Raw genomic sequence first — 26787 nt, forward strand, 5'->3', positions numbered from 1 at the left:
TTGTTTATTGAAAGGGATAGTTTACCCAACAATAAAAATCCTGTCATCATTTACTCACCTAAAGTTTTTCCAAACCTGCTTGACTTTCTTTCTTCTGCTGAACACAAAAGAAGATATTTTTAAGAATGTCCGTAACCAAACAGTTGATGGACCCCATTGATTTGTATTGACTATTTTTTTCCCCATATTATGGAAGTCAACGGTGCCCATAATATGCTCTTGACTGTTGCTTATGTCAAGAGCCAAAATACATTTGTAGTCACTTCTTTACTACAGCTTTTTTTTTTCTATTTGGCATACAGTCAGGATATTAGTATGTGTTATTGGTACACGTCAATGTTGACACTCTCCAGCGCATAACATATAGGCCAAACCATTTACACTTGCACAGATTCAGCTAACACTCTACTAGTATTCTGTGTTGGAATTACACCCATCTTGGCCGTGGCAGTTTATTGGCCAGGCGGCTATGTCCCCCGAAGGACTGGTGAAAGCTGTGCGGGGATGACAAGTCAACAAGGAGCGTTTGTTCATAGTTTGGTTTGATGTAAAAAAGGAAAGAAAGGCTAATTATATATTTACATTGTCTCACCCAAGGGATTTTTCCAGCAGGGGTGATGGCAAGACATTAAACAACTCCGCCGTTACGAGCAGATCATAAAAACACTCCCTTGTTGTGTTTTTCACAGACCTGTCATTAAGACTAAGAACAACAATTACCCACAAACTCCTGCTCCTGCACACACAAGCTGTTTGAGCGCTTTTTCAACCCCGTTATGCCGTGGTCACGGTGTGAGAACCTTGCCTCCCAGCAGGACACAGATGAGGATGATATGTCTCCATTCATGACTTCAGCCTTGTTCCGTTTTGTTTATTTGTCAAAAATACTTCAGTGCTGAGTTAAGAGCGTTCTAGAAGTTTAAAATAAAGTCCATGAAGACTTTATTGCGCTACCCATTGCCTCTTTTATCCCCCCCTAACCCCCCCCCCCCCCCCCCCTTTTCAAACTGGCCGGCTCATGAAATACAGGCTGATGACAAATTAAGAGCTCTCAATTGGGTAACACATTTTCAACTCTCCATTTCCTGATTACAACCCCTGTCATCTCAGACTTTGTACAAAAGGCATCATTATTATGGACTTAACTCTCCTACTTTTTCTGGAATGAGAAACACACTTTTGAAGTTACATGGTCCAAATATGTAGATCTGCTGGCCTTTCAAGGAATTGCATTTATTTGTGTGTGTGTCTCTGCAGACTTCAGAGGATGGGTGCTGTTTCGGAGACAGATGTGCAGTTCTGGATGGCTAAAGCAGTGAGCTGGGGCGAGGCTACATCATGTTCTGCCCTTCTGGACACAAGCAGACACCTTGGTTATCTGAGGAGTTTTCTCCAGCAGGTTCTGCTGGGGTTGCAGCAAATGGTATGAACAATTTCAGAACACACAACTTGAGCTTCACAAGCAGGACTTTTGTCTGGAATTTTGTGAAACAATTTACATAGTCCTCAGCTGTCCTGTTAAACGTTAGGATCCAGTAAAGAAATGTTGATCTAATGTTGTTCTGCACAATAATATTCTTTATTCTTCACCAGGAGATTTGTAGCATTAGAGTTTACACTATCTACAGACTGGTCATCTAGTTGTCCAATAACCGACTCATTGATTTGTGAGGTCAACTACTTTATGATTTTTAAATATTTTCTTTAAATACAGGGCTCAACAGTAAGATTTGTTTTCATGTCAACATTTTCACTGTCTCCAAAATATTATACATTTTACAATTTTATCCATTTAAATGAATAATTTTATATTTGCATTTATAAAATTCTCATGTCGACATTTCCACTGTCCCCAAAACATTATAAATGCTAAAACATTTTTCTTTTAAATGTATAATTTTATATTTGCATTTATAAAAATTAAGCGTAAATTTATATTTTAGTATTTATTTATTTTTTACACCTTTTTTTTCTCTAAAGTGTTCTTAAATTTGCAAGAATAGCTAGAAATTATACACGGAATGAAATAAATTCATAAACACTTGAAAAGTATGGCATGCATAGCAAAATATTACTGATTGGTTTGTATTATTATTATTTTTTACTTATTTTAACTAGCAAGCGAGTTTAAATCATCAGAAGTCACAACCAATTGGCACTGAAAACCAAATACTTAAGTTTGCATTGAAAATAAAGGCATGAAAATACATTGATCAACTAGCATGAAACTCTCACAATGGCCCTGGATGAGTGGGCTTTACTTATTACCGAGTACTGTAATATTTTTTTTAACTGTGGTGCTTTAAAAAAAGATAAATTAACAGATCCAACTTCTTTGAGAGATTTTGAGCATGCTGACAGCATGTTATGCTTTAATGTGCTAAAAGTCTCACTGTAACTAAGAACTTAGAAATGGAGTCGATTTTGAAAATGATTAGTTTTGCACATTTCTCCTGCCGAGTTCATAGAATCTCCTTCAATATTAAGGTCATAGTGCTTTAACTAACTCTTTTAGCACCCCTAACAGAAGCCGCTCTGTGCGAATGAAGGCTGGACATTGGCACAGCGGCAGTGATAATTTAGTGGGCTAATAGCCACCCAAGGACTGCCAGCGTTAACCTAATGTATCCCTGCATCAAGTGTTGCAATTTTGGACGAGGTATCATGGGTTAGGGCGACTGTGAAGGACCAGTGTTAAGAAAAATTCTGCCTCCCTCTGACTCTCCTCACCTTGAAAGAAGCTATTTATTCAACCTGCAGCGGCCTTTCGCACCAGCAGATCTCCAGTTGGTTCTGCACATCGTGCCGTTTAGTGCCTGGCATGTCAGAAAAGAAAACAAAATCTTGCAGGCTTACAATGGCTGCCCTGCCAAAATACAATCACACCATCCGTTTCCATCCCGCTCAACATGCGTCAGCTCCTCTGACAGCATTCAGCAATGTGAAGGGATCGGGATTTCTTAATTGGCACTAAACCTTTATTCCCGGCAGAGCCTCGTAAAACGGCCCGAATGAAGCGGATCTGAACAGCAGTGCTTGGATGAGTTAAGGACGTGGCTCGCCCCTGAGGATGAAAAATGTCTCGTTTATATCAATTTCCTCATTTGCATTCCATCAGAACCGGTTTTCCCACTCCCTGCTTGGGACTGCTGGAAAGGGGAGGATTCACGGTCCCGTAAACGGTTTTCTTCCTAAGCCTGGCACAGTTGGGTGCCCGCTGGCGATGTGCCCGTGCTCAAGGGGAGACTGAGAGATGCATGTTTGTGTGAACACATTCCATAATTGCTGACTTGTGAATGTGTACATAAGACTTTTTGCCCTTTAAATCCCACGAGAAAGCATCTCTGGGATAGCAAATGCAATTACAAATTTGCTCATACCCCTTTGATGCAGCTGGATTATCACTTTGTCACGGTCAAATGAATGGTCTTTTCAAGCTGTTTTTCAAGAGTTTACATTAGGGCAGCATGATTAGTCAGATTTACATTAGACAATTTATATTGTGATGTGGCATAGTGAGATTATTAAAAAGCAGCATATTTTGTTTTATAAATTCTAAAATTGTATTAATTTAAATTTAATCAAAATGTTTAAACTGGTGTTTGGGGACCCAAGGTGGCTCCAAAATGTTTCCAGGGAATCCGCAGAAAATTGCTAAATTAATTTTTTATGGTTGTTAAAGCTGTAAAACAACATTAGGTTTGAAAAGCATTAAATAATTTAATTGAAAATTCAGGTTTATACATATAACATTTAAAGTGGGGATAATATTATAGATTGTCAAAATATTTTCTAGATAATATTTTAATATTTAGTTTTGGCTTCAGTACAATAACAATATAAAAACCAATTATTTTGCTAACAACACATTGTCTTTATAATATCATGCTTTCTCTCACATACAAAATGTTTTTTTTACTCATGAAAATGTAGAGCTGCCTTTACATTTTAGGATCATCCCATTAGGGGGACCTTGACATAAAAAAAGAATCCATCCATTAGATGTTATAAATGCAAAATGGCAGTTCTAGAGCTACAATAATTAGTTTAGTATGTGCTCTGTATTTGTATTAATTATTTTTCTGGCTGCCACAAGGTCTTTTTCCTTTTGTCAGGCTTGACGTGTTAAAGTTCCACAGGAATGGTGTCATTCTCTTCATGCGTGCACTGAAATCGTTTAGCATCCAACAATGTATGTGCCTATGGAATGTAAAAAGGCTCAGATCCTTTGTATGGCTTCCAGTGTACAGTAAATTGGCAAGGCACATCTTGAACTGATGCAAAAAGCTGTGATCCTCAACATGCCTTTGCATTAGCACGCTGGTTTTCATTAATTACGTAACTGACTTTAAAGAAATGATCAGTGACTCTTTCTATCTGTCTGTGTGGGAATTGCTTTATAAAAGACCATCAAATGTTTTTTTTTTTGGCTCAAATAGGTCTTCGGGAAATGATGATTAATTTTTTTCATATTAGCTAATTGTTCATACTTTTGATGTCGGCTAACTCTGCAAGTGGCAGAACTTCATTGTGCACTTAAACTGTCAATATTACTTAAAAAAAAATGTTTTGACCACAGCTCATGAGTTGAGACAGTATCTGGTGTTGACAGTTCATTTTGATGACGAAAATTCTAAGCAATATAGTTCTGACATGAGCTCATTTGTTTTCTTCTGAGTTCCTCTCTGCAACCATCAGTTCTTCCTTGATGTACCAAAAAACAAAAAGGGCCTTTAAAATGGCCCTTATTGTTGCATTACAGAGACCTTTGTAAAATACACAAAAAAAAAAACAACAAAGTGAGTGGCTATTGTGGCAAGAGAGGCATCTATTTTAGAGTATATATGAAATGTGTGCTGAATCTTCATGTAGCCAGTGCTGATGTGGTTATCAGAGAAGCTGGCATTGCAGTGGAAATAAAAAGGGTCCTAGGACATATCCTTGTGGAATTCAAGATGTTTGTCTTACTTGCTTATCTCTCCATCAGGTGTGTTTTATATCCGACCAGCCACCTGACTTGTATGATGTATGATCTGTATTCATGGTGTTGGAGCACCACGGAAACACCAGACTGTTTCTGATTTATTCACAGTTGCCAACTTTCACACTATACAAGTTATGACTCAAATTTCAATAATATAAAGGGTGTGTCATTAACATAATCTATGAGATGAGTACTGTATATTTGGAAAGGTGAGGTGTTAAAATACAAATAAAGTTAAAACAAGTTTTCAACTGAGCATACATGCTTTTGCACATAAAGCTTTAGTGCTAATGCAAGTGATGAAAGTTTGAATCTTCCTTGTAACGTTTTTCGATATTGTTCAACCCCATTATTTCTCAGTTTCTTTATACTATACAATGGAAAAGGGCAAAAAACTATTATTCAATTGCATTATTCACATCTGTATTATTAATACTTGGTATGCAATGTGAAAGGCTGTATTGCAGTTTATTTTTCATGATTCTGATGCAGATTTTTGCTATTGATGTCTGAGGTGTGTGTGTTTACTGTATAACAGAGCTCCACTAGTGAGGCCATGAAGACGTTTCCTTTTGTGGGCCAGTTCCTGGGAAGACTTTGTTGGAACCCATGTGTTATTGCGGATGGTAAATTTACGACTCTTCTACACTTGGGGGTGTGTTTCCCATTTGAGACCAAGAAATGTGTCTGCGTGGTTGGGTATTTACACTAATTTTCCAATGAACCCTGTAGTGGCCTGTTGGGCATTTGTTCTGTTATTTGGCTTATATTTCACTACCTCTCTCGCTCTCTTGTCTGATCACTATTTCCCTTCCCTGAAATTCCTTATCAGATTATGTGTTCTTCACATGCAGCCTTAAAAATGACTTGGAAAAGTTTAAAGATATATCACTGTACTTTTTACCCTGTTATATAGTTTAAAAAAATTATATTATGAATTTGATTTAAAGTTGTATATATATTTATTATAAGTTTATATTATCAGCATAACAATTTGAGTGAAAAGCCGGATTGAAAAAGTTCTAGGTTTAAATTAGATATTTCATCTTAGTTTAGTCTACATTGTGCCTGATTTCCCATTAGATGAATAATGTGTCCATTTTTACATCTTATAAATGGCATTTTGTCCTGTGGTCTTGTTTATGTATGCTCAGAGAGAAGCCAGAGACTCCTGCTGCGGTGTTTGAGCTGTCTGTACAGCGCTGAGCCACTGAACGCCGTTGAACGAAAAGCCAACACTTGGATCAAGGTAAAGCCAACAACATTTCACCCCTTAAGGGTAATGAATAGATAAATCACCAAAGAAGTTTAACAAATTGATATCCTTACAAACACAATTGAAAATGTGGAATATCTTGGTTGTTTAATTTAAAGTGTGAAGATGAAAGAAAAAATCAAAGGGGTCATGAATTAAGAAATCACATTTTCCTTGATCTCTTGACATAAGAGGTCATTATGCTTTAAAAAAAAAAAAGATCCTGTAAAATTCAGAACTGAAAACTTCCTCATTAGGCCAAAAACAAAGCGTTGATTAACTTTCCTTTTTAACAAAGTTCCATATTGCATCAGTAAGTCACTGTTCATTTGTTCGCTTCATTTTACTGTGGATTTATTTTAAAAACTGGATACAGTTCAAAGCAGGCTTTTCAGAGAAACAAAACAAAAGATGATGCAGTGCCGACTCCGACAGTTATGTCACAACTCACAAGAAAAAACAATGTTTTTAACTTGTGTCACTATTGCTTTGTCTGTTGCAGATCGTTTAATATGTACTTGCTTTACTATCACTTTTCTGAAAATGACGAACGACAAATATAATAACGACAGTGTGACAAACGATGGTACATTCATAATTTGTCTACACGAAACATACATGATGTGCCGATTAATTAATCTAATTTCACACCAAATTTTGCTGAGAAATTACACCTAAAAGATCATTTCATTATTGATAAAGTCATTGATGTGTTAAATGATAACTGTGGCAGCTCCAGGTACTTAAACTTTATTTGCCTCTACCAACTTATAAAGCATATGTAATACGCATAAATGTTTCACAGGTGACAAATGTTTCAAGTATGTAACGAAATAAACACATTTCTGTTGTGTCTTTGTTTCAACATGTGATAAAATACAAGACTACCTCACAAATGCATAAGGAATAGATAAAAATAAAAAAGGTTAACTGCAAAGATTTGACAGACTGGAGTATCCTTGGTATTTGAGTTGTAGGTTTGTTGTCTTCTGATTCGGGATCAGACTCTGGCTCAAACATGTATGGCTGAACATGGAGTTAGAATGTTCCTAAAATTCAAGATATTGGGACAAAAATACCCCTGTATGATTTTTTTGTCTCATATTTATATCATATGATATAGTTAAGCAATATCATATGAGCAACAAATGCAATATCACACTAGTGTGTTTTTTCTCCCGAATAGCAAGAGTGCAAATGTGATATTGATTTTATCCAGTTTTTTATCCAGTGAACAGTTTAATAATTAAGAAGTTAATATTGTCTTGTTTTAGACTCAATATTGTATGTTTTTGCTCAATTTTGCCAATGAAAATATTACATACAAAACCCACTGCAGAACTGTTGTGCGTCTCTTTTCTTAACAAATCCTCGTTTTGAACGAATCGGGTGAACCAATTATTCATTTTTCTTAAAATTCCATTTACTTAATTCCTGAATTTGAGCCATTTAACCAAATCGAATGAATGAATGAGTCAATGACTCTCTCATAAAGACATTTTCAGCCACCTACTGGCAGTTTTAGTTTCTTATTTATAGTACCGGTACCATTTCATTAAAAATAATATTTTATGTTTCCATATTAATAAAAAAACCCATTAAAGTGATAGTTCACCCCAAAATTAAAATTATTTCATCATTCACTCACCCTAATGTAATTTTAAACCTGTATTACATTTTTTTATTTATTGTTTTTTTTTAAAAAGAAGATATTTTTATGAATGTTGACTTCCATTGTAAAAAACACTGAGACATTTCTCAAATGATCTTCTTTTGTGTTTCACAGAAGAAAGAAAGTCATACAGGTTTGAAACTATATTAGTGAGTAAATGATGACATAATTTTCATTTTTAGGTGGACTATCCCTTTAATAGTCATTTAAAACCCATTAATCTCATGCCATTATTTAATTGTAAATGTATTCATGCCACATCTGAGCTGCAATAAACGGTCTGTAAATATACTTAAAAACCAATGCAGGTGCAGCTTCTGAAAAAAAATTGCCATTGTAGCCTAAAGGTTTATGTGTAGTAAATTCTGTTGAATCAAATTAAATATTTCTTTCTAAAACTGCTTTTTTATGCTTTTCTCATTTAACACAATAATGACTTTATCAATAATTAAATAATCTTTCTGGGGTAATTTCTCAGCCAAATTTGGTGTGCAATTAGATTAATTTATTGGCACATCATGTAATTAATTAGATAAAAATTTTGAATCACTTTACAGCCCTAATTATTTAATTAAAATTGTCATTACAAATTGCAAAAATCTGACTGATTAGAGTTTAAAAGCACATGCTTTTAAGGTTTAAGCCCTTTTTTGTTTGTAATATACCTAATAAATGTCATACTCTTCCAGACCCCAACCGTTTTCAATCTGCCAAAAGTGTTTTAGAAATTCTCAATGTACACTTTTATATTTAAATAGATGTAATCAGGGTTGGGAGAGCGGGGCGATGAAAAAGAACTAAAATAATTGTACACTTTTAACTTTTTACAGAGTTCACACAGATGGTTTACCATAAGCAATACAGAACCCCTCACGTTTCGTGTGTGCATTCGTTTGATTATTTTTTTCATCTAATAAAACATAGCGCTAATTAAAGCAGGGCTTTTAAAGTAAACTTTTAATTTGCCAGATGTTTTTTGACCTATACGAAGGGAAGTGGAGTCAGAGGGAGGTGTGGGTTCTCTGTCAGGGGTTGAGACACGGTATTTAATCTTACATTATTTATTTGCTTAGCTAACAATCCCTAGTGCAGCAGCAGTGTGTGTACTTATGGTTTGTTGGAAAAAGATACAGGACAAAAAACAGAGAGATTAGGACTATTTGTGTGAGGAAGTTGCAAATCATAGGCGATTGAGCATTTACTTGATTGATGAAACATGGGAAGAGGAATACAATCTGTATTGTTTCCAGTGACTGGCTTACAAAAGGTCCAGAAGGTCGCTGTTTTTGACTCTTTTCTTTTGGTATACAGGTCAGTTTATTGTCAAAATTACACCATGATACCATTACCATGGTAATCTCATGCTTTTCCAGGCATTTGAAGTACCATTTTCAGTGGTCAAGATAATTTGATTAAAGATTATGAGGGCACATTAATAAAAAATAAATAAAAATAATGATGTGCATGGATAAATCATTTATAGCACATACTGAAATATTCCATAAAAAAAAAAGAACTGTCAATTTTGATTTCATGGTGACTTTAAGGGACATAGTTGTAACTTTTCTTCAGGTTTGAGTCAGGAAGTGTGCCACTTTGTGTTCTCTGTTTAATAGCAGATCACATTCTCATTTGTTCTGTTTTTCTGATATAGAATTACTGTTCAATGTTGTTGGTCTCTTTCTTGTTGTGTTTTAGCAAATTGATTTGGTTTGAGTTGATTTCCTGGGGGTCTATCTTCTCCTCCCAGTCTGACGTCTCTTCCAAGCCGTTGATCTCTTATTTTTCCATTCTCGTGTTTGTTGCGGTCCTAATGGACTGTGTGTTTTTCCGTTTATCCCCACTCCTTGTTTGTTCCGAGCGCTGTTTACTGTCACTGTCAACATTTGTAGACTCACCCATTAGAGAAAGCCTTCATGTCGATCAGCATGGGTTACAATGTGAGGTCCATCTGGGATGATTCCAGCTGACCCCCCAGAGCCTCAACGGCGGTGATGGCCTGTGTTCCTTTAGTCACTCATCATGAATAAACAAACGGTCCTGTCATTCACAAAGCCATCTTGGTCATGTTCTTCATGTGGGTGGTTTATAGCCCAGAAGAAGAATGACGATGCTTCCACTAGAGCCACGGACTGACATTTGTGCCTGTTATTAAAGGGCCTATTGCCCATTCTACTGTGAGCCTTTGCTCTGGAGCGCCAGCCTGACTCGCTCTCTCCACATCACAAAGACCAGACCATGCCTGATGGCCCCTCCGCTCCTTTAGGGCTCCTGGGGGTCTGGAACAGTCTTTTTAGGGAGACTTGTGTGGTCTCTTTAAGTACAATCACCTCTGCAGGCACATTTGAGAACTATTTTAGGCTGAGCAGAATGACCCCATCTTTAGTATTTCTGTCACTTTGTCTTTTGATGTGCCTTTATTTTTATATTGCTTGAAACCCCTAACCATAAGGATTAAACTTTGTCAGGAAACGTACCCCTGCCCCAACATGAAGAATTTGTTAAGCCCTCATATTAATGCATTCAAAATCTGCTTATAACTTATAAAACTGAAAGCTGAGTCATAACTGAATGCATAATTTGTTTGTACGTTACTGTTATTACCAAGTTATTACTACATGTACCCCTTTTAATCAATAAAAAAATTGAGAAATTCTTTGAAATGTAAAATTTTACGTGAACTACAGAAAAAATGTTATGCAAGAAAAATATCTATTTCATCAATATTCCTGAGAAATGTAATGAGGATATATAAGATATGTAGATATATAAGAACATATAATAAGACCATATATTCTGAGAATTACAAGTTTTGAAATCAATGGATATAATTACATTTCTTTGAACTTATAACTCATGACTGCTCAAACCAAATTTCCAAAGGTCCAAATTTGAATAAAACTCACATATTTATTTTCTAACATAACGACTTCAACATTACTGTGAAATGTTTTCAAACAAAGTATATACATTTAACTTGCAACAACTTGCGTCAAAACAGATTTTTAGCATTAATAGTTTAATAATGTATTTTGATAGCTTGTTTCTTTGAAGATCTTTAGGCTAGAGTCATGTGATGCCTTGATCAGAAAACATCCGAGAAGTGAATATGTGCTCCTCTCAAACATTCTGTTTTCTTTCTTTTCATTTTAGGAATATTGTACAAGTTGTTTTGATTTAGCCAGGGCATCCATGTGGTTTAGTACTGTCTAAATTACCACTTTGAAGACCAAAAAAAAAACCCCCACACAAAACAAAGAAAAAACATCATGGCAGATGCCATCTTTCTCTACCTCAAGGTAGAGAAAAAAACTAGAGAATATAAAAGGTCTGCGTTTCATTGGCCTGTGCTGTAGCCGCAGCCCAGCTTAGAGTTAAGTGTGATCTGCAGTGTGTTTTTGCTCTTCAGATGGTAGTAATTGAGCCTCTTTGGGTCTGTGGAGGACATCTTAGCATACTGTAAACCTAAAGAAACCACATGGCCCCACCACAAGCAGACATGTTTTCTGTCAAGGCTTAAACCCTGTGCTTTCATAAACAGACAGACCTTGCCACCAGTTCCATTGTCTTTTTCCCTTTTTTTATTTGTATGCAACATGGAGATGTATTTATGATGAGCAAATAGTTGTCCAATTATATACCAAGCAAAATAATTCACAGTTATTGATGTTTCATGGTGTGTGATACAATTTTCCCAATAAAAGCTGTCATCTGCATTTTTACATTCTGTGTCTGTTCTGGACAGAATATGTTGTGTCATCTGATCTCGGAGGAGGAGGGCAGTGTATCTCATGCTACAGTAAAACATGCTGGATCAAGCCCGAAGCGATACCACTCAGAGGCTCTTCAGAAGGTTTGGGAATCACTGTTCACAGCCTTGGCATATTAGTTAACAATGACATGGGTGGTGTGATGGGTAATAAGGCTAAGGCTAAACGATTTCTCTTTTTCAGTCTATTGATGATTTTCGATTGAATCTATTTTCTCTCCCCCAATCATAATAACTGTTGTTTCTAGTTAACAGCCACTATTGCCAAGTAGTTTGAAAATGTTAAATCTAGACGTAAAATACTGTGGAAAAACTTAAATTCTTTAAATAATGCATAGCATTATTAACTAAATGAACACCAGGAATATTAATATTGAATCATTTATGTTGAAATAATGATTTGGACCAATAAAATAGTACACAGTAATAAATAGCAATATTTACCTATATATATATATACATTATACATTCATACTAAATGTTTTTTTTAATTAAAATTGGAGTTATAATGAAAACAAATTATAGAAACATATTCAAGCTTAAATGTTTTGCTGATGAAGTCCAATTCTATTGAGATCAAGTTTGTCTAAACACTTTCTTACACGCATATTGCATGACAGGAAGGGCTTGTAAAACTAGGACTAATAAAAGAATTTTAAAATCATTCACAATGTTCACATTATCATTTTACATCACTGGCAAAATCATTGTGAAAACATTGTGAATATTAGATATCTTGCCCTGCCGTGGATGTATTCTCCACTCATTTACACGAGAAATTAGTTGTTTATGTTCAAGGTTATTATAAACTGAAACCAAGTTAAAGTTTGAGTTGATTTTTAAATTGTATTTTTATTACATTTGTGAAATTATAGGCAAACTGTTGTGTCCTGTTGTCACTTTCAGGTGGTGTCATTGATGACAGACGAGGTCATTAAAAGCTGTGACGGCTTGCCAAAAACATCAGCAAGGTAATGAACGCTTAATCTCACACTGGATTCGCCTTTAGAGCACCTCTAACAACAGTTATTATTACATGCCTTTTATGTATACATACATACTGTATATATATATATATATATATATATATATATAATCCACACTAATTAATCACTCTTTGTAGATGTTCAAACGAGAACATACACACCATGTCGACAGCATGCGCTGCCTTGGTCACATGTCCTCAGATGGCTCCTCTCATTGGAGCTCTGTTGAAGCATTCCTTGTTGTGTGGCTCTTCCTGTCTGAATCAAGAGTTTATTAAGGAAGTCAGTGAGGCCTTGATCAGGTAAGTATCATTACACTGAAACACTGTAATGCAGAATTTAATGACAGCACACAGATGATGTTCACTCTTGACCCGTGTATATTTTTCCTGTCTTTCTTTCTTACACAGTAAGAGGCTTGTGTTGGAGGATGAGGCTGTAATGACCCTGTGGTGTCTTAGCCACACCTGTCTGGAGGGGGCAGCAGTGAGCTTACTGGAATCTGTGCTGTCTGACCATGAATCAATGACACAGAGTCTGGACAAACATGTTAACGACTCATTACTGGTACGCTTGATTTCTTCTATATTTCCATTAAATGCATTTTTTTTGTTTAGATGGGTCTCAAGTTTGAGACCACATTAAACATCTGTCATTTAAACTGCTACTTTTAAAATGTTTCACTTTTTGATTACACCAAATGTTGTATAGTTGCATAGTTAGTTGCATTACTCTTAAAAACGGCCTAACAGATATATCAGCACCTTACAACAACAGACCATCACCGTGTTTATTAACAACAAGTTCACACTGTTATGTTTGGTGGCAACTAGTACCGCATGTCATAATATTTGCTTCAGTTGCTAATTAATTTGGTGCTGCTGTGTTGACAGTAAAACTATGGTAGCAAAGAAGGAATTTGATGGTCTGTTGTTCGTATGGTACACAATGTATGAAGATTAACAGCGGTACGCTGGCCTCAGACTCAAACAGTGTGACGTGAACCAGGCCCGTAGTCCATACACATCTTTATGAGGCTGTTTCATTCCTACATAAAGAAACTTAAAATGACTGAAATCAAGACCTTATTTACATGTCTGTCTAAGGACGTCAAACAGTCATCATGTACACACATAGCTGATGTTTGAGGTTCGTTGAGGTCTGTTTAGCATCTCATTCTGAGCTGTACAGACAGGTAAAATGAGGCCCAAATGCAGCTGCATTCAACTCGTATTTGTTTGTGCTTCAGAGCATATTAAACTGTGCGGTGTGTTTACGTTGCAGGAACAAGTTGTTTAAACCGCAATCAAAAAGGGGAAACCAGAAATTAGTTTCACATTTCTGTTTTCATCCACCTTCCTCAAAGCTGAGCTCCAATAACAATAAACAGCATCTTCCAGCATCCCACTGCCAGAAAGAGGATGTTTTTGCTATTCTGTAATTGACCCTCCCTGAAGTGTTAGGAGAAGGTATGGATGAGTGTTTGGAAAACCCATATGTTTTCACTAGGGAGAGAAAGCTTCGGCCTTCATAAAAAGTAAAAGCAGACAGCCCTTTCCTACGCCTCTGCTTACATCACCTGATCTCTTATGTGAGATTTTAGAGACTTAAAGCAATAGTTCTCAATTTTTGGTCTTGAAAATTACTGATAATTTATTCATCCTCATGTTGTTCCAAACCCATATTATTTCTACTGTAAAACACAAAAGGTGAATTTATGAAGAATGTACTGGTCGCTCTTCTCCATATAATGAAAGTTAATGGCAAAAAACACTATATGTGGTCAGAAAAATGACCATGAAAGTGTAGTAAAAGTGGCCCAAACTACTCGCGCTCTATATTTTAAGTCTTCTGAACTGTCTTCTCCTCCACTGTAGCTCTTGACATCTCCAGTCCCAATTAAATATAGAAAGTCATACAGGTTTGGAACAACATGATAAACGAGGGTGAGTCAATTATTGCATAATTTTAACTTTGGGGTAAACTCTCCCTTTAAGGAGAAATGCTTTTTTTGAGGCTGCCAAAGGGTTAGGTGATAATGCAAAGCCTGCAGGTTTGATCCGAGACCGGAAGGCACCTGTGAATTTGTACCGTTGAAAAGTTTGGGTTTATTATGATTTTTAAATGTTTTTGAAAGAAGTCTTTTATGCTCAGCAGGGCTACATTTATTTAATCAAAATACAGTAAAAGCAGTGGAAAGTGATGCATATTTTTTTATAGGATTCTTGGATGAATCGAAAGTTCAAAAGAACAGTATTTATTTGAAATAGAAACATTTTGTAAAAGTATTCATTTTCTCACCCCTAACTTTTTAACAGTAGTGTATGACGATTGTCTGATGACTAGTGTCTGAATCGTTTATTTATGAAGATCAGGTGAGGAATTAAATGGTGTTGTATATCAACATTTCGGCTCCAGGTGCATCTGAATTATTGTGCGAAAAATTGCTTGTGATTGCAGTCATACAGTTTCGTTCATTGGTTTTATGACTTTGGCTGTGAGTTGGTGAACTCTATTCTTGATGTGATCTTTCTCTTTCTTGTTTCTATTGCTCTGTCTTCTGTTTCTGAGACGGGATCATACCATCTAATATTTGTTGCCGAAATGCGTCTCTTTTTATTGGAGCAGCAAATTGGCGGCTTTTGGCAAGCGTTGAATAGCTGGGGTTACGGGAATATCTGAGATGCTTTGGGGTTTGGGGGGTGGAATGTGAGGATCGTGTGTGTGTGTGTGTGTGCGTGCAGAGGGGAGTTGAGGGTGCCTGTAGGCTGGGTGTGGCAGAAGTTTTAATGGTCCCAAATGAAGGAGAGAATAATGAGGCTTCTCCCTGTGGCCTACACACACACACACACACAAACACATGCGCAAACAGAGACAAATGTTCTGAGGATCAAAGACCGCAGGGGCACATGTGGGCTCTCTGGAGCACTGATGTTTTGGGTCTGGGTGAAATGTTTTTATGGCATTCTTTGCCCATATGAACTATGGGTATATTAATGAAACCTGTTCTATTAAAATATGAGCATGCACGTTTACGTGCTGCACCAGACACGCATGTACAGCTGCTTGGATGTCATTTTTTTTACTCTCTTTCACATAAATTTAAAACAGATGATATTCGCTGTATAATAAAGCAATGTGCATTTTGTTGGTAAGAAACTTGGCTGTTAAACTTGCAGCAGTGAATTATGGGAGAGGATCTGTGGGAGATGCCAACGGGTCCTCATTATTATTGCAGCATTGCCTCCTGGTGGTTGAGAGAGTAGATGACAACCAGACATTGTTCCTAATGCACTGTAATGTTTTTCTTTCCCCCACCAGCCTCAAGCTTCAGCCCATTACTGTCACATCTTTCTCGCAGTCACCGAGATTTACAGGTGAATATTGGCTTGTATTTTGTTTTTAGACCATGCAAAATCTGTCTGCAAAACACTCTTTTAAAAAAATTGGCCCAATTGGTCTGTGCCCCAGACATCTTTAAATCCATTCTGCTAAAATTAAAAAAATAATTTAATAAAAGACACCATCTGACCCATTTATACTGTATATAATATAATATATATAATATACAGTACACTGAACAAAATTATAAATGCAACACTTTTATTTTTGCCCCATTTTTTATGAGCTGAAGCTGAAGATCTAAGACTTTTTCTATGTACACAAAAGGCCTATTTCTCTCAAATCTGTCTAAATCTGTGTTAGTGTGCACTTTTCCTTTGCCGAGATAATCCATCCACCTCACAGGTGTGGCATATCAAGATGCTGATTAGACAGCATGATTATTGCACAGGTGTGCCTTAGGCTGGCCACAATAAAAGGCCACTCTAAAATGTGCAGTTTTATCACACAGCACAATGCCACAGATGTCGGAAGTTTTGAGGGAGTGTGCAATTGGCATGCTGACTGCAGGAATGTCCACCTGAGCTGTTGCCCGTGAATTGAATGTTCATTTCTCTACCATAAGCCGTCTCCAAAGGCGTTTCAGAGAATTTGGCAGTACATCCAACCGGTCTCACAACCGCAGATCACGTGTAACCACACCAGCCCACACCAACCTCCACATACAGCATCTTAGCCTCCAAGATCGTCTGAGACCAGCCACCCGGACAGCTGCTGCAACAATCGGTTTGCATAACCAAAGACTTTCTGCACAAACTGTCAGAAACCATCTCAGGGAAGCTCATCTGCATGCTCGTCGTCCTCATTGGGGTCTCGACCTGACTGCAGTTCGTCGTCGTAACCGACTTGAGTGGGTAAATGCTCACATTCGATTTCGTCTGGCACTTTGGAGAGGTGTTCTCTTCAAGTTTGAATCCCAGTTTTCACTGTACAGGGCAGATGGCAGACAGCGTGCATGGCATCGTGTGGGTTAGCGGTTTGCTGATGTCAACGTTGTGGATTTAGTGGCCCATGGTGGCGGTGGGGTTATGGTATGGGCAGGCGTATGTTATGGACAACGAACACGGTGCATTTTATTGATGGTATTTTGAATGCACAGAGATACTGTGACGAGATTCTGAGGCCCATTGTTGTGCCATTCATCCACCACCATCACCTCATGTTGCAGCATGATAATGCACGGCCCCATGTTGCAAGGATCTGTACACAATTCCTGGAAGCTGAAAACATCCCAGTTCTTGCATGGCCAGCATACTCACCGAACATGTCACCCATTGAGCATGTTTGGGATGCTCTGGATAGGCGTATATGACAGCGTGTTCCAGGTCCTGCCAATATCCAGCAACTTCGCACAGCCATTGAAGAGGAGTGGACCAACATTCCACAGGCCGCAATCAACAACCTGATCAACTCTGAGAAGGAGATGTGTTGCACTGCGTGAGGCAAATGGTGGTCACACCTGATACTGACTGGTTTTCGGCCCCCATCCCCCCCAGGATTATCTCGGCAAAGGAGAAGTGCTCACTAACACAGATTTAGACAGATTTGTGAACAATATTTGTTTTTAATAACCCTAAAAATGTGATTAAACCATCAAAATATATTATATTTATATTTTATATTTTTTAAATATTTTAAATATGAGGAAAGAACAAAACCCTAAACTTGGATATGATATTTATCTTACAAAATTATTTGGCAAAAAAGGCAAACTGCTACAGGTTTTATTTTACTATGCAAAAAACAAAAAACAAAAAAAACAAAAGCTCACAGGAAAAAGCATTCATTGACTACAACATATTCAGTTATTAATATTTTGTTGCTTCTATCAATTATTATATTAGTGCTGGCCAATAATATTATTTTTATTATTGACATTTTTCTGATTTAAGCTGCTATTGGAAGCTTTCAAAGAATACTAAACTGTTACCCATATCTTATGTTTTGATGCTTTTTCAATCAAAGCATATATTAGAGCTTTAGTGTGAATGTTGTTTTGTTTTTAAACAAAAAATGTACTCAACAGTATGGATTTATAGTGTGTGTGTGTGTGTGTGTGTGTGCGCAGGAATGTGCTGAAAGAGATTGATGAGAACCTGGCCCTGAGAGCCCTCGTACAGGTTTTCACTGCCTGCTTCCTCCAGAGGGTGACTGGACAGAAACCTCAGGTACAAGCTGACTTCATGAATGTGAATGTGTCATTTCTCTGGCACTAGCAGCACCAAACCGAATCACACAAAAAAAAGATTGTTTCCAAAAATACAAAATCCCACAGAGGCCATAAACAAAAGAAAACAACGCAGAGAAATAACAATGCATGGCCTCTGTGGAGTTTCATGTGATTGGCAGGTCTGTTTGGTGCCACTAGTGGCTCTCAAACGACACAAGAGATATTTCAAAGTTCGACTTGGTGTGATATCTGTGTGCATATATGATTTATAGGATCGTCTACCACTCAGAGCCTTCTTCCCAAACGCGACGCCCAGTTTACTCTCTCCTTTACTGACAGCACCGTCAGGTACAGCATCACATACTACACATACAAAATTCATTTTCAAAATCTCTGTAACTGTAAGCTTAATTGTTATACAGTCATGGTCAGAATTAATGGCACCCCTGGTAAATATGATCAAAACTGGCTGTAAAAAATAAATCTGCATTGTTTATCCTTTTGATCTTTCATTAAAAAAATTGGCAAAATTCTAACCTTTCATTGAAGTAAAATAATTGAAAGTGGGAGGGAAATCACATTATGAAATAAATGTTTTTCTCCAAAACACGTTGGCCACAATTATTGGCACCCTTTTATTAAATATTTTTTGCAATCTCCTTTTGCCAAGATAACAGCTCTGAGTTTTCTCCTATAATGCCTGATGAGTTTGGAGAACACCTGACAGGAGATCAGAGACCATTCCTCTCCACATCTCTCCAGATCCTTCAGATTCCCAGATCCATGTTGGTGGTGCTTCTTCTCTTCAGTTCACTCCACTCATCAGGTCAGGGAACTGGGATGGTCATGGCAGAAGCTTCATTTTGTGCTCCGTAACTAATTTTTGTGTTGATTTTGATGTTTGTTTTGGATCACTGTCCTGATGGAAGATTCAACCACGGCCCATTATAAGATTTCTAGCAGAAGGCGTCAGGTTTTGATTTTTTTATCTGTTGATATTTGATAGAATCCACGATGCCATGTATCTGAACAAGAAGTCCAGGACCTCCAGCAGAAAAATATGCCCACAACATTAAACATCCAACGGTTTATTAAATTGTACACATGGGGTACTTTTTATCCTTGTGTGAACCAAACCCATCTAGCGTGTTTGCTGCCAAAAAGCCCTTTTTTTTTTAGTTTCATCTGACCACAGAACCCTGTCCCGTTTGAAGATCCAGTCATGTCTGACAACTGAATTTGCTGGAGTTTGTTCTTGGATGAGCGAGGAGGATTTTTCTTGAAACCCTCCCAAACAACATGTGGAGATGTAGGTTTTTTTTTTTTTGGCTTTCTGACCCCCAAGACTCAAGTAATCTCTGCAATTCTCCATCTGTGATCCTTGAAGAGTCTTTGGACACTTAAACTTTCATCCTCACCGTCCATTAAGGCAATATAGACACACGTCCTCTTCCTGGCAGATTCGTAACATCTTTAGTTGATTGGAACTTCTTAATTATTGCCCTGATGGTCAAATGGGGATTTTCAACTCTTTAGCTATTTTCTTACAGCCACTTTCTATTTTGTGATGCTCAACAATCTTTTGATGCACATCAGAACTATATTCTTTGGTTTTACTCATTGTGATGGATGATTAAGGGAATTTGGCCTTTGTGTTTCCTCATATTTAAACTCCTGTGAAACAAGAAGTCATGGCTGGACAATTTCATGTTCCTAGTCCTCCTGGTGTGCTAAAAAAGGTAGATATTAATGGGAATATCCTTCAGAGATATTTTACTCGTAAAATATTCTAGGGGTGCCAATAATTGTGGCCAACGTGTTTTGGAGAAAAACATTTATTTCATAATGTGATTTCCCCCCCACTTTCAATTCTTTTACTTCAATGAAAGGTTAGAATTTTGCCAATGTTTTGAATGAAAGATCAAAAGGATAAACAATGCATATTCATTTTTTACAGCCAGTTTTGATCATATTTACCAGGGGTGCCATTAATTCTGACCATGACTGCATATAAATTGTTTACATTTTTTAAATATGAATAAAATAAAGATGTTTTTATACAGAACCAACAAAATGTGCAGCAAAAATGCTTTGAATGTGTTTTATTCACATTTTCTGAAAATAATATCCATAAATCATCAGTGTAAAATTTTCCAGAACATTTGGCACACTTTACCCCACAGCTATCATTTTGGGAAAAAGACTTATTATTATAAAGATTTTTTATATTTGATGTATTGACCTTTTCAATATATCACATGTATTACAAGGAAAACAAAATAACATAAAAAAGCATAAATACTAGAGGATTGTACAATAACACTTCCTTGTAAAAAGTTTTAATTTAAAAATAAATGGCTGATCCTTAACCTGAAAATCGCCTGATTTTATGAATTGGACACACTACCGTTCAAAAGATTAAAAATAAATAAATAAATAAATAATAATATTTTAATTTAGCAAGGATGCAAAAAAAATCTATCAAAAGTGACAGTAAAGTCATCATCATGTTACAAAACATTTACATTTATTTAAATAAATGCTGTTCTTTGGAGCTTTCAATTCATTTCAATTCAAGAATCCTGAATCACAGTTTCCACAAAAATATTATGCAGCACAACTGTTTACAACACTGAATAATAATAATAATAATAAATGTTTCTTGAGCACCAAATCAGCATATTAAATTAATTTGACTAATTAATTAAAGACTGGAGTAATGACTGCTGAAAATTCAGCTTTACCATTACAGGAATACATTATATTTTATATGTACATTTTATATATTCAAATAGTAATTTTAAATTGTAATATTATTTTACAAAATTACTCTCTTTACTGAATTTTTTATAAAATCAGCTTGGCGCGCACAAGAGACTACTTTCAAAAATATTTAAAAAATCTTACTGATCCAAACTTTTTAACGATAGAGCATATTTGTAGACCTTGACTAGTTTGCGTTGACACAATATTAATTTACTTCCCATATGAATTACTTCAATTTGCTTTAAATGGGTTCTTACCATGAAAACAAATAACTTTTCTCACGTGCATGTCCGTCATAAGCATATATATGGTCATATGGCAGAAATTATGAATGTTTCCTAGAATAGGAGTATAGTCTAATTATATCAGATCGCTAGCAAATTACGAGACACACCAAATCTCTTTCTTTTACTCATTTACCACCCAAAACGATAACCTCATCAACCGACTGAACATGACTAAAATATCAGTTTTGTCTCAGTGAGTGGCTTGAGCTTTATTTGAATCCTTCAACCTAAACCTCCACCATCTGAAGTATCCAAAGCCGGGCCTTATCTCCCTCCCTCCATCAGAGCAGTCCCAAACAAACAGGCTCCTTCCTCCTCTACCCACCCTGCCCACTTCAGGCCGGTCCTCTGATATCTATCTCTGGCTCGGCTCCCAAAGGACCCTGGGCTCTGCAGCGCCTCCTGAACTCCCGAGGATATCCTCACAATGCCAGCTATTCTATATCCAGCACAACAGAAGAATAGCTGCAGGCCTCAGGTGTCTGCTCCGCCAGGGGCTCTTTTTTAGGATTATTTGTTTGCGCTGGTTCAATTGTCAGTGTACATGGAATGATTGACATGAAGGGGGCCTTCGTCTCTGAAAGGAGATTTGTGAATGCTGGAGCTTAGATATTTACCTCATCTAGCTAAGGATAGGTCATTATTCTTGAATGTGGCAGGGCTTTAAAGGGACAGTTCATCCAAAAATGAACATTTTGCCATTATTTACTCACCCTCTTGTTGTTCCAAACCTGACCTTTTCTTCTGCAGAACACAAAAGGATATATTTTGATGAATGTCTGCTTTTTTGTCCATATAATGATGGTAAATATACAGTGCTGAATATGTTTTAAGGGGCTAAACACCCCAGGTAAACAGTTTAACTGAAGTATCACCATATTTCCCCAGTTGATTGATTACATTAAGAATTGCATACATTCTTGTATCCACCATTTTTTGTCAACATTGTCACAATTTGCTATGTTTTTAGGAATAAAATGTATAAAAGTCAAGCAAATGGTAAATGAACAAACCCCTCTGTAAATCCTTCAGAATATAGATGGGAATAAAGCGGAGACGTTTAATGAAGTGGAGATTTCTGGCTCAGAAATGCATTTTGATAAATCAGACTTTAAAGATATGTATTGTATTTAAAATCTACAGATGCAAATAGATAAAGTGCAATAAACTAAACACTAAAAAGTTTTTTTCTTCCACTAGTCTGTGAAAATAGCACAAAATATCAAAACTGACCAGTGCATGAAAAAACAATGTCTCAATTGTTTTAATAAGTGTCTTAATAATAATAATATAGCAGATGGCTATAGTTCCTAAGATTGGTCAAGAAAATTTTTGAAGCCTAGCAAAGGGTCAGTTGAAACTATTTGAACTGGAGGTTTATTATCAGTGGGTAAGATAGGTATCCAGCTCAAAATCAATTTCCAAAGTGTCTGATTTCTGCGTTTCTCATTTCACCCTCTTTCAGAGGTTCCCAGACAAGCCTGGCTGGATCATCTGAGCTGGATCAGAAGTTTACTTCAGAGCGTGACAGAGAATGAGGCGGCGGGGGAAGATGTCAGGTGAGATGAGCTTCAAGACACTCTGCACTTCATCGCTTTCTTATCATCTGCCGTGCTGTTACTTGAGAGATTTCCCACGCAGTAATCCGGTATGTTTCTGGCCAGCTCAGGCTTGACACAGGAGGGTGTTTGGACACAGATGACCAGATATTCAGTGATAGGTTTTCACTTGATGTACATAGCTGCTCTTCACAAATGCTTGTCCTGGAAAAATACCCAAAAGGTCCATCCACACCAAGTGGAATGTCCTGAATGACTTAAAAATGGGTTGCAATACATTAACCCTTTGTGCTACAGACATAACCACCCCTTCAAAGTCCATTTATAATATATGCACATAAGTATAAAATATGTTTTTCATTTTGCCAGACACACGGTCGATTCGTTTCATCCTTGATGCGAGTAGACCTATTGACGCCAATTCTTTTCACATTTGGTGTAAATAACCTATTCAGTATACACACACACACTACCGTTCAAACGTTTTGGATCAATAAATTTGAATATTTTTATTTAGCAAGGATGCATTAAATCAATCAAAAGTCTCAATAAATCAGAAAGATTTCTATGTAAAAAAAAAATGCTGTTCTTTTGAACTTTTTATTCGTCAAAGAATTCTTTGTATTGTTTCAAAAAAAATATCAAGTAGCACAACTTTTCAACGCTGATGATAATAAGAAATGTTTCTTGAGCAGTAAATCAGCATATTAGAATGATTTCTGGAGGATCACATGATACTGAAGACTGGATTAATGATGCTGAAAATTCAGCTTTTGTTTATCACAGGAAAAAATTTCATTTTAAATATATTCAAATCGACTTCTGTGAATATTTGTAAATGAAAATGCAAACAAATTGTTGAATCAAAGTTTGAAATTCACTGAAATGGACGGCTTAAAGTAATTTTTAATATATATATATATATATATATATATAATCACTTTAAGCTGTCCATTTCAATGTTCAATAATAATTAACCTTCTTGTTGCTCTATCTCTCTTCATAACACATATGTAACAGTAAATAACTGTTATGTTCTTCCATTGTGTGTTTGGGTGGATGGTGATTTTCCAGGGCGTATGAGTCTGTCTTTGAAGCTTGGTTCCTGCTGGTGCAGTGTGGGTACTGGGTGGATACAGCTGTTGAGCTGCTTGTTCTGGCAGAGCCTGAGAACGCCGAACCGCTGCTGTGGCTCCTGACGTTCTTCCACCACCCCACCAACAGAGGGCACCAGAGGTCCCAACAAACCGTAAGAGATCTAATTATGGCGCTGAAGTCAGTCAACCTTACGTCACAAGTTAAAAACAGCAAAGGGAAGCAGACTGGAAAATTACTGATGGTTTCCTCCTCTTTGTTTTTAATCTCAGGCAGTGGCCAGAGAAGCCTGGACTCATCTAAGGATCCTGTTTCTCACTCGTCCTCCCCCTCCTAGTCACCTCAGTGCTGTGAAAGAGCTCCTGTCCTCCTCTCTTTCAACAAACCTCGTCTTGCATCTGTTTTCAAACTTTGCCATCTTTTCCCATGGACCTGTTAGCATTATCACTGAAATAACTGACAAGGTGAGGTCTTCACTGATTCAGTTTCAGCACATTGTGAAATTACATTTATGTCCACAAATGCCAAGGGTTTACTCATGCGAACCCGGTGGCCTATTCAAGACTAGACGAGGGCTCTGCGCAGCCCAATTAAGTTGTCATCAGTGCCTTTATTGATCCTACGCTAGTTCGTGTGGTATGCAGAGAACAACAGAATAAAATAGGCTGTTGGGTTTACAACACATTTAAAATCAGAAGCGTTTCACAAATGTGAACACACACACACACACACACACACACACACACACACACACACACACACACACACACACACACACACACACACACACACACACACACACACAATTTAAAAACAGGTTTACCCCCAACTGCTTGAGTGCTGAGAGTGGCTCTTTTATGACAAGGTTAGGCCTCAATTTTGTTTACATACAGGCATAATTCACCCAAAATCATAATACAAAAATGTGATATTTTGAATATTCATGCAGGGTGAATATTCGATCATACAACGACAGTTCATACTCACCATGGGCTGTCAAATTCTGAATCTGACAAACAGAAGCCAAAAAGAATCATAAAAGTAGTTAATCTGATTTGTGCTTTATATTCCAAGTCTTCTTAAATCATAATGTATTTTTTAAATCATAATTTACTTTTTATCTTATAATTTCAATCTAATAACATTGTCATACTTTCAACTTTTTATGTCAGTTATGACTACCGGTAATTACACATTTTTGTCATAAGTTTGAATGTCATAATTTTGACTTGCGCCAAAATGATGACTTTTTATCTTGCAGTTTTGTAGTTTTAGGCCATATTCATTTTTAATCTCATAATTTTTACTTATTATGTCATAATTATGATTTACTAATGCATGTTTATTTCTTATGTGGTGGAACCTTTTCTGCTTCTGTCATACAGGTACTCGTTTCTCCGCTGGTAAAACACGATAATAAGTGTGTTCCATTGTCTAATTTTCACTCCTTGCATCACCAAACTACACTACGCTACTAGCATATCTAGAGGCAGCAGCCAATGAGAGTGAGGATTCTGACGTTTAGTAAAACTCAGCTAGTCCTGTCATTTTAACATGGCGAAATACAATGAGGGTGTGAGCTGCACCATACATATTGAAATGCTTTTTATAGAAAGTTTTTTATATATATATATATAAAAGAATTATCGTTAGTCTCAATCCCATGTGAGTCTCAATCCCATCAAATCAGCACAAAGCTAGAGAATGCACCTCTATTTTTTTTTTTCTGTGTTCCATTGAAAAATGAACAGCATATGGGCTTTGCAACATGAAAATCGATAATGATTAATACACGCACTTAATTTCTGTGGTCCAGTGGAAATTGTGAGGGCTAATTACCCAAATGTGTGTGTTTTGTGATGCTGGCAGGTGCTGACTGAGGCCGCTGTGAAGCGCAGGGCACTGTGGATCCTCTCTTCAATACGCTGCAGACTAAACAGTGCTGCCTCGTGGGACGACGGAGTTCATTCCAGGCTGAGGACGCTTCAGGACACCCTCCTCCAAACCTGAGAGGCTCACATAAAAACTCCTAGCTTCGAGCGCTTTCTCAAACTATTTATTAGGACAAGGAATCCTGGCGTGGCTCAGTTACGCATCAAAATGCTGGGTGGGACGATATGGCATTTATAGAAGAGAAGCCCAGCTGCCGTTTTTAACTTTAAAAGCAGTGGGTGTTCTCCCCCTAAACCCAAGAGGGGCCTCCGCACTTGATGTATTGAGCCAAATAAAAGGAACACATGTATTTCTATCTGTGTGTTTGGATGACATCAAACGTGAATCTGAGAAAGTAAATTTCCACCGATGTGACTCTGCTGTCAGATCTGCGGTTGTATTTCGTGAGTGTTTGGACTCGGCGTCTTTGTTGTTTGACTGCGGAGCTCCGTCTAGCTAACACGCCGTTTGTCTTTGCTCACTGTCCTCCCACACACTCTTTTGACAGGAGAGTATGCCGGAGTCCTTCTCACCACATGATCGCTCACATCTGCACGTGTGTGTGTGAATCCCAGGGAAGGGCCTCCTGAATAGTTTAGTCTCTGTACTTTACTCTCTAGACTCCATCATCACTAGTGCTTCTCCGTCTCCCTGTAGGACCATTTCCTCTGAGCGTTTTCCCTGTTCAACCCTCTCAAGCACGTGTTTATCACTCAAAACTCAAGAATATCACTAATGTCTTTCATTTGAAATGCTGTTAAATTAAATTAGATAAATTGTCACATTTAATACTAGTATAACTGCAACCAGTTGAATATTCCTTGAACAAATAAAAGGTTATTTTACGAGACCACAATTCTAACAAAATATTTTGTGTAAAGTCGGCCACAGAAACGTCCCTAAATGTGTG

General features: G+C 37.0%; 1 protein-coding gene across 1 annotated transcript; it reads left to right on the top strand.

Annotated features, from left to right (window-relative positions):
- The first annotated feature begins 1205 nt into the window (after window positions 1–1205).
- On the top strand, window positions 1206–26252 carry fancc (FA complementation group C). Its single transcript, XM_056237557.1, has 14 exons — window positions 1206–1423; window positions 5523–5610; window positions 6139–6233; window positions 11657–11764; window positions 12587–12651; window positions 12804–12968; window positions 13077–13233; window positions 15988–16043; window positions 18137–18236; window positions 18511–18586; window positions 22757–22850; window positions 23925–24099; window positions 24218–24409; window positions 25815–26252. Exons 1-14 carry the CDS (start codon window positions 1268–1270, stop codon window positions 25953–25955), a joined length of 1668 nt encoding a protein of 555 aa, XP_056093532.1. The 5' UTR covers window positions 1206–1267; the 3' UTR covers window positions 25956–26252.
- Window positions 26253–26787: the final 535 nt, after the last annotated feature.

Source organism: Rhinichthys klamathensis, unplaced genomic scaffold, assembly GCF_029890125.1.
Source record: "Rhinichthys klamathensis goyatoka isolate OS25496 unplaced genomic scaffold, OSU_Roscu_1.1 h1tg000487l_1, whole genome shotgun sequence".
In the NCBI taxonomy this organism is placed as follows: domain Eukaryota; kingdom Metazoa; phylum Chordata; class Actinopteri; order Cypriniformes; family Leuciscidae; genus Rhinichthys; species Rhinichthys klamathensis.

Coding starts and splice junctions, on each gene's coding strand:
- fancc (XM_056237557.1), top strand. CDS start 1,268: ATGGGTGCTGTTTCGGAGACAGATGTGCAGTTCTGGATGGCTAAAGCA. Junction 5,611..6,138: donor CCCATGTGTTATTGCGGATG/GTAAATTTACGA, acceptor ATGTATGCTCAG/AGAGAAGCCAGAGACTCCTG. Junction 22,851..23,924: donor GCGGCGGGGGAAGATGTCAG/GTGAGATGAGCT, acceptor GTGATTTTCCAG/GGCGTATGAGTCTGTCTTTG.